This window comes from Anabrus simplex, chromosome 11 (assembly GCF_040414725.1).
Source record: "Anabrus simplex isolate iqAnaSimp1 chromosome 11, ASM4041472v1, whole genome shotgun sequence".
NCBI classification, from domain to species: Eukaryota; Metazoa; Arthropoda; class Insecta; order Orthoptera; family Tettigoniidae; genus Anabrus; species Anabrus simplex.
Genome location: NC_090275.1, coordinates 37,401,906 through 37,419,065, shown reverse-complemented (window position 1 = coordinate 37,419,065; position 17,160 = coordinate 37,401,906). Strand labels below are relative to the sequence as shown.

Below are 17,160 nucleotides of genomic sequence, written 5' to 3'. Positions count from 1 at the left end.
TATTTGAAAAAGTCCTTTAGGCAAGTCTGGTATGTGGTCAAATATATTATTATTATTATTATTATTATTATTATTATTATTATTATTATTATTATTATTATTTCATTCTTTCTTTCTTTCTTTCTTTCTTTCTTTCTTTCTTTCTTTCTTTCTTAATCCATTTACTCTCCTCTCCAGGGACTCAGCGAAGGATCTTACCTCTACCGCCTCAAGGGCGGAGATATTGGGTCGTGGGATACAACTAGGGAGGAGACCCACTCCCTCGCCCAGGCGGCCTTACCTGCTGTGCTGAACAGGGGCCTTGTGGAGAGAATTAAAGATTGGAAAGGATATACAAGGAAGAGGGAAGGAAGGAAGGAAGGAAGGAAGGAAGCGGCTGTGGTCTTAAGTTAGGTACCATCCCGGCATTTGCCTGGAAGAGAAGTGGGAAACCACGGAAAACCACTTTGAAGATGATTGAGTAGGGAATCGCGCCCCCCTGTACTCAGTTGACCTCCCGAGGCTGAGTGGACCCCGTTCCAGCCCTCGTACCACTTTTCAAAATGTCGTGGCAGAACTGGGAATCGAAGCCGGGCCTCCAAGGGTGGCAGCTAATCACACTAACCACTACACCACAAGAGCGGGAATAATAATAATAATCATCATCATCATCATTATTGTTATAGTTTTTTTAGTGCTTTACGCCGCACCGACACAGATAGGTCTTATGGCGACGATCGATGGGATAGGACAGGGCTAGGAGTGGGAAGGAAGTGGCCGTGGAAAACCATGTTTACGGCTGCCGAGAGTGGGATTTGAACCCAGTCTCTCTCGGATGTAAGTTCACGCCTGCGCGCCCGTAACCGCACGACGAACATTATTATTATTAAATCATAATTCTTCATTTGTGAGACCTTGGACGGGGATTGTATTTGTTTCACTAAGTTTCAAAAAAGTTAATAATTCATAATGTCATGTGTTTTATTTTCCTACCTAGAGAATCCTCGTGTTTGAATGCTGTATGCAGATGTATTATACTTTTCACCCTTTCAGACCTTCTCGCGTGATAAAGTGATCTCAATTGCAGAATCAAAAAAAATGCTGGGCGATGGATTTATCTATTTAAAACCATTTAATCGAGTTGCAAAGTGAACTAATTGTTATAAACACGTTAGCCATGTATTATCACGATGCTCCTCTTTTTTCAATCTACTGTAGTGGGCAGTGTTTTGTTTCAAACAATGGTCCACCGTGGAGTCATAACGTTGGGAGGAGGCTTTGTTTTAGTTATAACATCAGCGATATTATACGGCATATCAGATCCATGTGTGTAATGGATTTAACTGCTTATTCAACCCCTAGGCCAACATTTTATCTCAGTGCTCTCTCCGAATTCGAAAGTACTCGAATTGTTGACATAAATGTGTCTTATAGCTTGGGGTCATCTGAAAAGTTGCGTCACGAAATTAGCGCTATAAAATGTTTGACGCGATGTTACCTAGCAACCTTGCAGGCTGTGATGTGAAGTATTGATGGATGGTCATGATTAAGATAGTGGTGGTGGTGGTTGTTTTAAGAGGAAGTACAACTTGACAACCATCCTGTATATAACACTAATCAGAAGTGAAAATGGAAGGGATCCAACACTTGGAAAATTGAGAGTATCGGCTAAAGGAAGGCAAGGGCCACGAAGGGTGTGAAAATGAAAGACTCCCTAGGCCTCGAAACCTAATACTATCAGGGTCGGAAAAGGACAAAAATTGAGCAAGGGAGGTCGGACAGGATATATGAAAGAGAAGATTCTGGTACAAGTAAGTGCAGGCAATCAGCTCAGGGCCCCGTGATCACCAATATGCGTTCCCCATTTGAGAATCCCCTTTAGTCTCCGCTTACGATAGGCAGGGGATACCATTGGTGTTATTCTACCGCCCCTACCCACAGGGGGATCATGATTAAGAGATATGGTATATTATCAAAGAGGGCGTTACGGTACAGAGGGTCGATGTGACCTTGTAAGTTGTGATGTGAAGTACTGATGGATGACTATGCCAGAGACATTATCAGAGGGGCGTTAGAGTACAAATGGTCGATGTGATCTTGCAGGCTGCGATGTGAAGTGTTGATGGATGACCATGACTGAGAGACATATTATCAAAGAGGGGCGTTAGATTACCGATGATCGATGTGGTCTTGCAGGCTGTGATGTGAAGTATTGACGGATGGCCATGACAGAGACATTATCAGAGGGGCGTTAGAGTACAAATGGTCGATGTGATCTTGCAGGCTGTGATGTGAAGTATTGATGGATGGCCATGACTGAGAGACATATAGAAGTCTTATCAAAGAGGCCTCATCTCATCACACTCTGGAGAACTGATATTTCATACGTTGTTGTTTCATAGGCCCTGAGCCAGTTTCCCCCTTTTCGATGAACTTTGTCCTGCACTTGTCGCTTCCAAATTCTATACAGATGCCTCTTGGAACCGATTCGTTAAGTGCTAAAAGATTAAACGTTATCAATTTGAGTTTGTCCGGCTCGTTGGCTGAATGGTCAGCGTACTGGCCTTCGGTTCAGAGGGTCCCGGGTTCGATTCCCGGCCGGGTCGGGGATTTTGACCTTCATTGGTTAATTCCAATGGCCCGGGGGCTGGGTGTTTGTGCTGTCCCCAGCATCCCCGCAACTCACACACCACACCTAACACTATCCTCCACCACAATAACACGCAGTTACCTACACATGGCAGATGCCGCCCACCCTCATCGGAGGGTCTGCCTTAAAAGGGCTGCACTCGGCTAGAAATAGCCACACGAAATTATTGTTATTATTAATTTGAGTTTCACTTATTGAAAGCCGTATTTATGATCATTTGATTTTCCCAGGGGAATATTTTATTTTGGTGCAAGTAACGACATTAACATAATTTGCTGGCCTTCGATCACAGGGGTGCTGCGTTCGATTCCCGACAGGGCCGAGAATTTTAACCATGATTGGTTAATTCTGCTGGCACGGGAGCTGGGTGTACGTGTCGTCTTCATCATCATATCATCCCCCATCACGACGCGCACGTTACCTACGGAAGTCAAAAATTAAAACCCTGCACTTGGCGAGACGAACATGTCTTCGGACACTCCCGACACTAAAAGCCATACGCCATTTCATTTTTTTATTGTCCGTAAGAACGAAATTAAGATAGTGCAGGGGCGGCTTTACAGGTGAAGTGCCACTTCACCACTTATTTTTACCATAATGAATTACTTAAATTTATTTTTCTTACGACATTTGTTGGTTTTACGGAAAGAAAATGTTTTAATGTACGGCGTTTGGAGCACCAAGAGCTCGCATCACTTGATGAGAACCAGGGGAACTTACGAAAGCGCCGGCTGTCGGCCACAGTACGGCGCGTGAGACTGAGTGAAGACGAGAGATTTCGCAGCTGCCTCTACCTCCCAAGTTCTCCCTCCTATACTAGACTTAACTAAAGTTGCCACATTCCAGCATTCCTTTCTACATGCTCTTACCCCTCGCTTCCGGCTCACTTGTTCCCTCCTTCATTCTGACCGCTGTGATTTGTTGTAGACTACCTGGCCAGGAGGTGCCGTCCCATTTGCGATCACTCTTATACAAACAATCAGGTTCTTATCAGTGACAGTGACAGGTTTGGCAACTCCCAGCAAGACGAGCTGCCCTGAAGTTTTATCTCCATGGCAACCGCAGTCGCCCCACCCTCGTTTCCATGGCAACCATACAGCCACTCCCTTTATCCCGCCTCGGCAGCAAGTAAACGGACCTCTCTCTACGAAATGTCACAAGCCATCTCTTATTATTAGCAGTATAGAGCTTAGCCTTGGCGGTTGCCATGACAACCGTGACGTCACCCGCGTACTTTCCACTTAGCAGAATGTGCAAGTGAAGTTGTCGGAGGATCAGAATGTTTCGTCTTCCCTGCGTCATCCTGAGTACGAGTACTTACGTATCGTGCTTCATTCGTAGTGTTGTGCTGTTTTATTTAAACATGTATTCTATTTATGACATAGTGTGTATATTATATTATAAACACCATTTTCACGTTGGAGAAACGAAGATCAAAATGAAGTTCTACGTTTTGATCGCCCTACTGAATCACTGCAGATTTGTGCTACAAAAGAAGTGAAACATTCCGGTAAATCTTACAATCTTAGTTTCAAACGATCGTGGTTTAAGGAATTTCCATGGTTGTGCTCCTCTCCAGCTCTACACAAGTTTTGTTAGGCCTGCTTGCCTTTTATCAATAAAAATAATGTTTGGAATAAAGAAGGATGTTCAGCCCTTTTGAACATAACACGTTCTTCACATAAGCACCCAGACTCTGCAGAAGATATAATATGGCAGCTAGATTTGAAGACATTGGAAACAAACCAAAATACGATCTCTGATGTCCTGATGGAAAATGCCAGAGTGTATATTGTAACTGTACAGTTCAATAAAAATGTACATTTAAATAGGCTTTTCCTTCAGTTGGTAATTGATGCAGTGCTCTATTTAAGTAAGCAAGAACTAGCTTTTCGTGGTCATGACGAAACATTAAATTCAATAAATCATGGTCACGTGCTGGATCCTCCGCCAGTCACAAGTACGAGGTACGAGTACAAAATAACCAAAAACAACACGTAATTCCTAAATATTGTCCGCCTCTGTGGTGTAGTGGTTAGTGTGATTAGCTTGCACCCCGGAGGCCCGGGTTCGATTCCCGACTCTGCCACGAATTTTGAAAAGTGGTACGAGTGCTGAAATGGGGTCCACTCAGCCTCGGGAGGTCAACTGAGTAGAAGTGGGCTCGATTTCCACCTCAGCCATCCTGGAAGTGGTTTTGCGTGGTTTCCCACTTCTCCTCCAGACAAATGCCGGGATGGTACCTAACTTAAGGGCACGGCCGCTTCCTTCCCTCGTCCTTGCCTATCAATTCCCATCCCTGTTCAGCATAGTAGGTGAGGCCGCCTGGGCGAAGTACTGGTCATTCTCCCCAGTTGTATCCCAGACCCAATGTCTCACGCTCCAGGACACTTCCCTTGGGGCGGTAGAGGTGGGATCCCTTGCTAAATCCGAGGGAAAAACCAACCCTGGAGGGTAAACAAATAAAGAAGTAAAGAAGTTCCTAAATCTGTCGCTCGAAACCGAACGGGTTATAGCTCTTCACCATGCTTTACAGCTACGAGCCGCCACTGTAAGATACTACAATAGAGTAATAAGACCAGAAGCACTGTATGCATAAGAATGTCTAACCCACAACAGAAAAACCGAAAGTATGGGGATGAGGAAGATAGAAAGGAAAATTTTACGTAAGGTATTAGCCCCTAGGAAGACAGGTGACGTCTAGAAGAAAAGAGGGAATGAAGAACTGTACAAACATATTAATGAACTGACTGATGAAGTGAGAAATAGATGACTCAAGTTTGCTGGACACATTCATCGGATGAGTAACGACAGATTGGCGAAGAGGATATGGAAGTACACTAGGAAATGCAAGAGCACCACAACCTGGACGAAAGAAGTCATCAAAGATCTAACTGAACTAGGTCTAAACACCAAAAGCATGTTGGGCAGAAACAAATTTCGGAAAATAGTTGACAGACACAAGGAATTTTAGAAATCAGAGAAGCAACAACGAACTTTGACAGACCGATAGAGGAAGGCTAGAAGTAAAAATATGAAGAGGGTTTGGGAGCAAAAGGAAGCCGAGAAGCAAAAGCATAAGATAATCGTGGTCCATAGAAGGCCAAAACAAATGTTAAAAAATGTAGAATCACATGGAACAGGTACAACAAAATATCAATATCTCGGAATGATAAATTAAAACACTATGACACTGTAACTAAGCCTGAAGCATTCTACGCATCAGAAACCTGGATCACTGAAGGAAGAACACTAACTATACATTTAGAACAACAAGGAAGGAAAATTATTAGGGAAATCTTTGGCCCAGGATGCAAAAAAAGGATTGTGGTTGAAAAGGAGGTGTTCTGAATTATACCAAACATCTGGGAAAATATCAGACACTGTGAGGAGAAGACGACTGAAATTTTAAGGCCATATTCAATAAATGGACAACGAAAGACTTATTAAAAAGATATGTCGTTACACCTCCTTACTAGAAGTCAAGAATAATTGGATAATGGAAGTTGCAAAAGACCTTCAAGAAATCAGCATAACAGGTGCAATTATATGTGACAGGCCTAGCTTTAGAACGTTGGTGAAACAAACACCATTTTGCTAAAAGGTAAACAAGATTTATATCGTGTCAGAAGCAAATTTACATATAAAGACGTACAAAAAATTTCAATAGAAAATAAATAACAAATTGTGCACCAAAGGTTCAAATTGTGGTGCACCAGAAATTAGCAACGTCGAGTGCATTCCCGAGTAGCTCTTTTTCAGTACATGTGGCAGGACAATGATAACAATCTAGCAGATGGTGCACTTCACCACAGTCACACAAAAGAGAATCCACAGAATATCCCCACTTGTGCAGGTTGGTCTTGCACTTACAAGGGAACATCGGCAATGGTTAAGTCGCCGATGGCGATGAAACTTGGAAAACACATTGAGGTACACACAAAAACGATGTCGGCATCAATTTTGGGTGCCAACATTCATTAAAGCGTTAACTACGGGAACTAAAAGTTGCGACATTTCAAATTACGCGAGATCAGCGATGAATACCTGCTGGCCAATGCTAAGCTGGCACACTGCGTACTTGGAGACACGCCTCTGCACCTCCTTCCCGCCCGCTCCAATTGGTTCGGCACCGCAGCCGGCAAGCGCGGGGTGAAGGGAAACGTGCGGTGGCGAACCAATTGGAGCGGGGCGGGGAGGAGGTGCAGAGGTGTGTCTCCAGGTACGCAGTGTGCCAGCTTAGCATTGGCCAGCAGGTATTCATCGCTGATCGCGCGAATTTGAAATGTTGCAAATTTTAGGCCCCGTAGTTAACGCCCTAATGAATGTTGGCACCCAAAATTGATAGCGACATCGTTTTTACGTGTACCTCCATGTGTTTTCCAAGTTTCATCGCGATCGGTGACTTACCCATTGCCCATGTTCCCTTGTTAGTAACAGCTGAGCGCACCCGATTTAAAGATCTCTAACTCTTCCAGTACTCCATATGTCCAGCTGGTAATTCTTCAGGAGGTGTTTTCCATTCCATTCTACGAGATGCTCAACCTTAGCTCGGCATAAAGTGAGTTGCCTGCTGTTGTGTTTCTGTGTGATCTTCAAGAAACTTTTGCGTGAACTTAACCGTGATGGTGCTGGTTGGAGTCCATACAGTGGATGAACTTGGGATTGTAATGATGTGGTCTTCTCCTCATCACGGAGTGCTACGTTACGTCAGATATCAGGAGACGCGATGCCAACAAGACAGTACAATTTTCCTAGCGATGTAGGTTTTAGGCAGCCTGTGATGATGCCACACGTTTCACTGATTGCATGGACGGAAAACGGAACGAAAATCACAGCGAGATGATGAAGAGATTCTGGGAAGAGAAGAAGCCAAATTCATCTGCTAAATAAGTTCAGTCGCGCTCGTTTATTGGGAACAACGTTGTGAAATAATACCGTATTCACGCGAATAATCCCCCACACCGAATTATCCCTGCACCCTAACTTTAGGAAGACTGGTTTTGAAGAAACATGCCAACATTGACGCAAATAAAACCCGCACCCCAATTTCTTGCCTCATTTATTTAAAAAAAATATGCGTGTATTATTCGCGTAAATACGGTAATAATAATTTATGTTGACAATTGGGCTGCAGTGAGAATTGACAGCAGAATGCGTTCTTGGTTCAAGGTACTTACAGGGGTTAGACAAGGCTGTAATATTTCACCTATGTTGTTCGTAGTTTACATGGATCATCTGCTGACAGGTATTAAGTGGCACGGAGGGATTCAATTAGTTGGAAATGTAGCAAGCGGTCTGGCCTATGCTGACCACCTGGTTTTAATGACAGATTGTGTCGAAAGCCTGCAGTCTAATATCTTGGAACTTGAAAATAGGTGCAATGAGTATGGTATGAAAATTAGCCTTTCGAAGACTAAATTGATGCCAGTAGGTAAGAAATACAGGAGAACTGAATGTCAAATTGGGAATACAAAGCTGGAACAGGTAGATAATTTCAAGTATTTAGGTTGTGTGTTCTCCCAGGTTGGTAATATTGTAAGTGAGATTGGATAAAGGAATAGTAAAACTAATGCAGTGAGCTCTGTAAGAAAGAAGTCAGCTCCCGTACGAAACTATCTTTACATCGGTCTGTTCTCAGACCAACTTTGGTTTATGGCAGTGAATGCTGGGTGGATTTAGGATATCTTATTCATAAGTTAGAATTAACAGACATGAAAGTAGCGAGAATGATTGCTCGCACAACCAGGTGGGAACAATGGCAGGAGGGTGCTCGGAATGAGAAAATAAAGGCTAAGTTAGGAATGAACTCGATGGATGAAGCTGTACGCATAAATCGGCTTCGGTTGTGGGGTCATGTGAGGCGAATGAAGGAGGAGGATAGGTAACCGAGGAGAATAATGGACTCTGTTATGGAAGGTAAGAGAAGTAGTGAGAGACCAATACGACGATGGTTAGACTCGGTTTCAAACGATTTAAAGATAAGAGATATAGAATTAAACGAGACCACAGCACTAGTTACAAATTGGGGATTGTGGCGGCGATTAGTAAATTCACAGAGGCTAACAAACTGAACGCTGAAATGCATAACACTCTAGAATGAAGATATGATGTGTGATGTAATAATAATAATAATAATAATAATAATAATAATAATAATAATAATAATAATAATAATAATAATATGAAGATCTTTTTTTTCTAGGGGCTTTACGTCGCACCGACACAGATAGGTCTTATGGCGACGATGGGATAGGAAAGGCCTAGGAGTTGGAAGGAAGCGGCCGTGGCCTTAATTAAGGTACAGCCCCAGCATTTGCCTGGTGTGAAAATGGGAAACCACGGAAAACCATTTTCAGGGCTGCCGATAGTGGGATTCGAACCTACTATCTCCCGGATGCATGAAGAAGATCATAAACACCACTCTTTATGCTAAACTCGTAGCATAACCATTGTGGAGGCTAGAGTATGCTTGCTATTCGCTTCATTAAGTACGCATCACACACACACGCACGCCATCTCACTCTTTGCGGACCACTTTCCTAGAAGATCTATGGACAGTCTACGACTGCGTTTTAATTAATTTTTTGTCAAGTTAAACAATGAAGGTGTAACCAGACATATTTTATGTGCCGACATCGTACGAGTGCGAGCGGACATTTTCTTACCCTTGAGAAATCCAACCACTTCTGCCCGGTTTGAACCGACGATCCTGAGATCCGATGACCGCCACTCTAACGCTGATCCACAGAAGAAGTAATTTTATCCATCAAAACTGACCTAATTCTAACATTATTTGAGTTCTCTCAGCTCAGCTGTCTAAACTGAGCATTTTTCGGTACCTGGCATGTAAGTCGAGCGGAAAGAATTATTTTTTTAAAGCAAAGGTTGTGTTGTTCAATTTTAATTTAGAATGCATTTGTTTGCTGCACTGTGTTGAATGGAAGGTGGGGGTAAGAGTAGAAAAGAGAATTACTGCAGTTACTCGAAAAACGCATTTATTTTGCCACTGACTGACATAAAAAATTAATGGCTACGTATATTTTTAAAAGGCATGTAATATGGGAGCGGATAGGGCGGGTTCAGCGGTGACCTGCTTTTATTTTATGAAACTCAAATTGCATTAACTTAAAATGTAACTGACCCAATTTTAGAATTTACATGCGAGATTTGACCTTTAAAAAACGTCATAGTTTCCCCCTCTGTCATCGAAGAACAATCGTCCTATTGTTGATGAGTCGCCGCTACGGGGACCTCTTTTGTTTACATTGAAGTCTTTGTATTTGACATTTATAACTTTTTTTGTTGAAAATGAACGAAGTTGATCCTGTGCCAAAGTTAATGACCAAAAACGATTTGTTTTCAATCCTCCTAAGTGTCAATCATTCCACCTCGTCATTCTCTCAGTTTTTTAATTATTAATCTGCCTGAAATTACTGGTGACCGCTACGATCCAGAATTCTATAGCGTAACCCAACAGTCCGATAACATTTGACGGAATATTGGAGGTAGAGAGGTAATAATTGACACACCTGATTGGAATGATATGGAGTTTTATTGACACCAACCTAAACTAAACAAAGCTTCATAAACAGGGCCTTTTATGGTAATGTCAACATGCCGCGATTGCAGGCGCATCTGACGCCTTCTCTTACGATAGCTCCTTTTGTACCATATGTGGGTCCCATGCGGCATCATTAGCGTGTTGCTGTCCAGCGCCATCTGTTTGTCATTGTGTGTACTTTATTTTGGTGTCAATAAAACTCCATGTCATGCCATTCACGATTATGAATTATTATTGAAATATTGCATCATCAAATATTAACGAACGTTTGGGTCATCCTGTAAAACAAATTAATAAATTATCCTTCCGGTGCATTTATGTATAGGTACACTTACTGATACTTTATTTTCTCTGATGTATTAATCTGAGGGAATTTTCACTTGATAACTACGCAGCCATTCCGAGCGAGTTGGCAGTGCGGTTAGGGGCGCGCAGCTGTGAAGTTGAATTCGAGAGATAATAGGTTCGAACCCCACCGTCGGCAGCCCTGAAGATGGTTTCCCGTGGTTTCTCATTTTCAAACCAAGCAAATTAATTAACCTTAATTAAGCCCACGGTCTCCTTCTTCCCACTCCTACCTCTGTCCTATCCCATCGTCGCCGTAAGACTTATCTGTGTCGATGCGACGAAAAGCAACTTATTAAAAAAAAGTACACTGACATGTCTGCTAAACATGATTGTGTCTGCTGTTGTTGGTAAACCTGTCTGCCTATGTTGTGGAGCAGGTGCCAGATCATTGCATTTTTCTAAGACACGTATTTTCCGCATAGGTAAATTTATATATGTTTTATCTTCGCGTTAATCTTCCATAAATATAATTTAATAATAATAATGTTATTTGTTTTACGTCCCACTAACTACTTTTTAAGGTCTTCGGAGACGCCGAGGTGCCGGAATTTAGTCCCGCAGGAGTTATTTTACGTGCCAGTAAACCTACCGACACGGGGCTGTCGTATTTGAGCACCTTCAAATACCACCGGACTAAGCCAGGATCGAACCTGCCAAGTTGGGGTTAGAAGGCCAGCGCCTTAACCGTCTCAGCCACTCAGTCCGGCTAAATTATTGGTTCACAAACCATCCAATGAAAGCATTAATTGTGATTTTAGATTATTTAAACTTTCTATTGTTCAGAAACAACATCAAGCAAAACCTTACTACTTACATTATTGTATCACTAGGCTTTCCAAACCTTCATTGGAGTAATCACATAAATGAGATTGTAAATAAAGGCTACAGATCTCTGCGCTTGGTTATGAGGGTAATCAGGGTTTTCAGTACGGGTGTAAAGGAGAGAGCATGTAAGTCTCCGGTAAGACCCCAACTGGAGTATGGTTCCAGTGTATGGGAGTTAGGGGGTTGGAATAATTTACCAAGGGAGATGTTCAATAAATTTCCAATTTGTGTGCAATTATTTAAGAAAAGATTAGGTAAACAACAGATAGGGAATCTGCAACCTGGGTCATTGTCCTAAATGCAGATCAGTGGAGATTGACTGAACTACAATAATATGTCTATTACCTAAACACTTTGTCATAAATATAAAACCAAATACTTACGAATATAAATATAACAATGTCTGATGTCATGAAATGACGTCCAACCAGAGGCAAAGGTAGAAAGATGTTTTCAAGCAGAACGAAGGCGTATGAAAATATTATAGTCACACCTGATCTAAAAGTACATCAAACACGCGGGTGGGGTTGACCGGAACAATCAGGATGTCGTGTCATTTCATAGGACATCGATACGAGGGAGGAAATGGCTGTGGCCGATAGTGACCAGGCTACTCGACACGGCTCTCCACAATGATGGATGCTAGCAAAATCAAGTGGGTCAAGTATTTCACAACTTGATTTCAAGAGCCAGTAGGTTCAGTCCTGTCTCATTAGTCCCGACGGTTAGGCTGTAATTGGTTAGAATGCAAACTTATTGAAGCGGGTTACAAATATAGTCTACCGAACACAACGGCTATGTTCTGAGTTTTGCATAAACTTGAAGGGTTCGACCCCAAAACCCCTAGAATTTATGTTACTCCTGCTGCATAACGGAAGAACGGGTAGACGACACTTCCTTATAATCAAATTAGTTTGCCTTCTAACTGATTACTGTCTAAAAATCCGGAGTGTACTCATCAGATATGGAAGACCGTCAATAGGTCCTGGACGACCTCGTGATGTGTCAAGATTCAGTACGAGAAACAGTCAGATCTCGGAAGACATTCGTTTTGACCGTTTGCGCACTTAGCGGAGCAAACAAAGGACAATGCGAGAGGAAGATGCCAAGCAGAAAACTCAGACTCAGTGTAGAAAATGTGAGGTTGGACTTGCTTTGCAGTGGTTCAAGCCGTTTTACATCCCCTAGTTGGTCTAACGTCTCCGGGTGCACCATTGTTTGAACTCTATTTACCAGTCCAGCTGCTCTCTTTAATGTAAATTTTACTTCTCGTAATAAATGAACCGTTATGATTTTCAGTATGAACTACTGATGTGATGCATAATTTACCTTTGTTTGCCAAAACTCAACCTTTCTACCTAAACATCTTAAGTCTCAACCTTAAGCCATGTATGACCTCAGAGTTTTCAACTGTTTGGCACAGTCCCGCTAGTTAGCTCAAAATCCCGCAGATTTTCTCCAAATCTCGCTAGAATTTTAAACTACTACATTTATAGGGAAGGGGGCGTGGTTTATAATAAACAGTCACGTATTTAATGAGATGACTACCAGTTTACGTTCATTTCCAAGTTATACAACAAAAAGATGGAAAAAACGTAGTAGGCATGTGAATTAGACAAACATACCAATATGTCGTCAAAAAATGCTTTCACAGCCGCAGATCTTAAAATCACAGCAATAGAACCACCCAAAAGCTGGTTCTATACCAATATGTCACTGACGCATAATATATTAGTTCTTCAGCCTCGTTGCATGGCTTCACATAGGTCTCTTCAAATTTAGTACTGGTCTGATTATCAATGCAGGCTTATATAAGGTGAGATCACCAAGTTTACGTTTGAGGGCGTAGCTCGAGGGGACATTTAACGTAGCGCGACTCCAATGTGGGTAGATAAACACGGATAAGTAGGCAAACGGATTAGTGTGGCAGTTGTGTCCTTCCAAGGTGCGTGCATTGAATGTGGCCACGTCAGCTATGGTGACGTTATTAGAAAACGCGTCCAAACAGGACCAACGTGCAGTTATTCTGTTCTTGGCTGTCGAAAGACAATAAATGGTGGACATCCATAGGAGAATGAAGACTCTGTATTGGGAAGTAGGTCTGTCGAAAGCCACTGTTGTGGAATGGTGCAGCAGGTTCCGTGCTTGTCGCGTTTCGCCACAAGACGCCGGTCGATCTCGGAGGCCAGCCTCAATCCATTGCTGACAACAAGAGGGCGGACCGGCGCATGACAGTTCGTGCGCTAGCAATGGATCTCGACAACAGCTTCCGTAGCGTGCAACACAGTATCGGGCAGGAGTTAGGCCAACGGAAGGTCTGCAGCCAGTGGATACTCCGGGCGTTGAATGCCGAACAAGAAGCACACAGGATGGCTGTTTGCCTGCAGCACCTGATGAGTTTCAATGTGGAAGGCAACACGTTCCTGGAGCGCATTGTTGCAGGCGGTGAAAGATGGTGCCACCACTGGGAACCGAAATCGAAAGTATCAACGACGCAGTTGTGTCATCCATCGTCCCCTCGTACCAAGCATTTCAAGAGCCAACCGTAGGAGGGAAAGGTTGGCTGAACTTAGAGACCTCATCAATGTCTCAAGATTCACTTGAATTAGAGGTAGCTGTGATTTAGCGAAATGTGTCAATGGTAGGCAAGGTAAATATCCCTCATCGGCGAACAATACAGGAAGTTTTGCTCAGACGATTTCCACACAATTATTATCCTCTAACACCCTAAGAGAGAGAGAGAGAGAGATGGACCTACAGCGAGAAAATGTGGCGCCGTATCGCTCCCGTATTTTGGCAGATTGGTTTTCTAAGGACATATACATTCTTTCCTGGCCATCAAGGTCTCCGGACCTCGATCCTAGAGAGCTCATCTGGGATGCTGTCGAGAGAGACGTGTGCACCCTGGGCCCTGTTCCAAAAACATTCAATGTGCATTATGAGAGGCTGTACAATATTTGTATGGCTCCCTAATGCTTCTAGTGTCTTGCGCAATCCATGTTTCATCACATCGCCGCCGCCGTCGTCAGAGCAAAATGAGGTGCTACACGGTACTAACTAGGCGTATCTAATTAAATTGCTCATGTATGTAGTCATTTTCACTTTCGTCCTGATGGAAATGGAGTAAGAACGACCTGTGTTTCACCTGATAAAAACAATCACGACAACACCTGTCATCTTCACTTATGTTCAGTATTTTCACGTCAGCAATGCTCGCCTATTGTGGACTGGTGATACAAATCTAAAATCATGAATATGCCCATCAGTATTCATCATAATCATCATCTTCATCTTCGGCTATTTATCTCTGTCATAGTCGGTAAAAATATATTACTTACAAATGATTGGAAATAGATTTTCCGTCATTTTTAAGTACACGTTTTCGATAGAACTAATATCTTCGGGGATATTTTGAAGTTCTGTGATAAATACAATAATCGCTGAGATCTCAGTTATTATTCTTCATTCGGTAAAGTCCCTTGAAGTACAAATTATAGGAAATGACATTTTTCACAACTCTCGCCGCTAGAAGAGGGCTTCATACATTCCATTCCTAACGAATAAAGTACTACTCTCAGGTAACGCAGACCTGTGATGTTCTTCACATAGTGGTACTAATCGCAAGTAACGTCGACCCATGGTGTTCCTCGCAAGATTGCGCTAATCACAGATAATCACATGGTTCAAGATTTATCATTTTTTTTTTTTTTTTTTTTGCTAGTTGCTTTACGTCGCACCGATGCGACGATGGGATAGGAATGGCCTAGGAGTTGGAAGGAAGCGGCCGTGGCCTTAAAGTACAGCCCCAGCATTTTCCTGGTGCGAAAATGGGAAACACGGAAAACTATCTTCAGGGCTGCCGACAGTGGGATTAGAACCCACTATCTCCCGAATGCAAGCTCACAGCCACGCGCATCTAACCGCACGGCCAACTCGCCCGGTGATCCATCATCCAAGACTAACTACAACATATCAGACCTTAATTCAGCTGTCAATATTAACTAAAATGGCGCCACGTACGGTTTGTTCAAATGTAAACATGAGAATGCACGCAGCATCCGTTTAGTTCTTTCTGTTGGTTTGATTAGGATACGTTAGGATAGTGGTGTTTTTATTGAAATTTGGTTTTACAACTAATATGATATATTAGGACGTGTCGTTCGTAATGTGCGCCTGGATGTAATTCTTATTAAAGCAGATGCACTGACATTCAGATCAAGTGTACTCGTCGTGATGATTTCGTAGCTACAAACAGGCCTAACTCATTATGGTGCATTAACATATTCGAGGATAAATTTGTCATTAAAGGGAATGTTTTCCGTGTACTTGATGAGCTTTCTTCTCCGGATAAGGCCAAAACTCTGTGTTGGTGCCTATCACAGTATATTTCCCAATTACTATACATTTTGAGGTTTTAAAAGTGAGGTTATAACAAGTGATTAACAGTGGCGTATACTGAGGGCTACTAACGCTATCAGTGAAGCCCAAATCTCAAATGCGAGCGATGGAAATCTAAAGCACATTATATTGTAAGCATCTGACACATTGTACCATTTGCAAAACTTGAAAGCTATGAGAAAACTCGTCGCATGTATTTCTGAGAACAAGGCTTCGGAGACTGATATTGCAGCCCAGACTCTCGTCCCTTCCCATCGACTCGCCTCACGCAGCTTGCTGCTGTCTGCCTACAGGCGCGGGGACCGGCGGAGAATAGCTGTGCTAGGCTTCGGTCCGTCAGATCGCCACAGCTATCACCATGCGTTACTCATCGTATATACTTCCTCACCTCATCCTTCTGCCTTAAATATATAGATAACGGAGTGCTGGTATTTCACTCCCGTTTACTTCTACATCCTTGTAGGAAGACACTGCAGGGCTGCTGTTATAGGAGTAATATAGTTTTTTTTTTATTGGTAGATCTGCTAAAATGAAACGCAATCTTTCAGGTTTAGTGTTCTCTTTTGTTGGTTGGAATCGAACCCGTTATCATGGGTCGGACACCACCACTGATTTTCCGAGGAAGATCATTAACCATTGAACGATGGGTACGACCGCTGTAAAATTCAACATTGTTATTTAACGATTATGATGATGATGTTAATAATAATAATAATAATAATAATAATAATAATAATAATAATGGTGCATGGCATCTACATAGGCTTGGTGGTGACCTAATAAGGATAAAATGAAAGGCGAAGACGACATAAACACCCAGTTCCCAAGTCAGGGGAATTAACACTATGAGAGGGTTGATTCTGAAAATTGAACCGGGGCCGTCGGACCAAAGAAAAGCATTCTATCCATTTAGCCTCAAAGCTGGACTTCAATTTGCTAAACCTTAGGCTACTAACTCGATTGATCAGGTGTTGAGTATTGGCGGTGGCAGAGGCCAGGGCAGTAACTTGTGAAGCATCCTTGACAACACAGCGGGCAGGTCCGTTGGTTGTTGGCTGCAGCTCAAAATGCTTAAGGCTTGATGTTCCCTAAACCAACTATCGAAAAGGGGTAGCCTACGTCTTGATATCAGCATACGCCACTGGTGATTAAGCTATTTAAGTTATCTGTGAATGAAGATAATATTATAGATATTAGAGGTATTAGATATTAGAGGACAAGGTATCAACTCATATACTGTCCCTAACAGTAAGTATTTATGTGGCCAACTATTTGGGTGTTAATGTGTTTTATACGGAAATGCATATGCCACCGATTCTCCTATTGAGAGAGATATACTTCTATTGTCTGAAATGTAACGAATTGAATATAACAGTTAGGTGAATAATTAGTACAA

The 17,160-nt window shown here is 42.5% G+C and overlaps 1 protein-coding gene across 1 annotated transcript in view; it reads left to right on the top strand.

The window, feature by feature from the left end:
• Nucleotides 1-17,160, top strand: part of LOC136883269 (homeobox protein unc-42) — a 311,123-nt gene that overhangs the window by 42,226 nt on the left and 251,737 nt on the right. Inside the window, exon 3 of the mRNA XM_068229685.1 lies at nt 6,161-6,168. Coding sequence (XP_068085786.1) covers nt 6,161-6,168 — 8 coding nt within the window. The remainder of the gene's footprint in view (nt 1-6,160; nt 6,169-17,160) is intronic.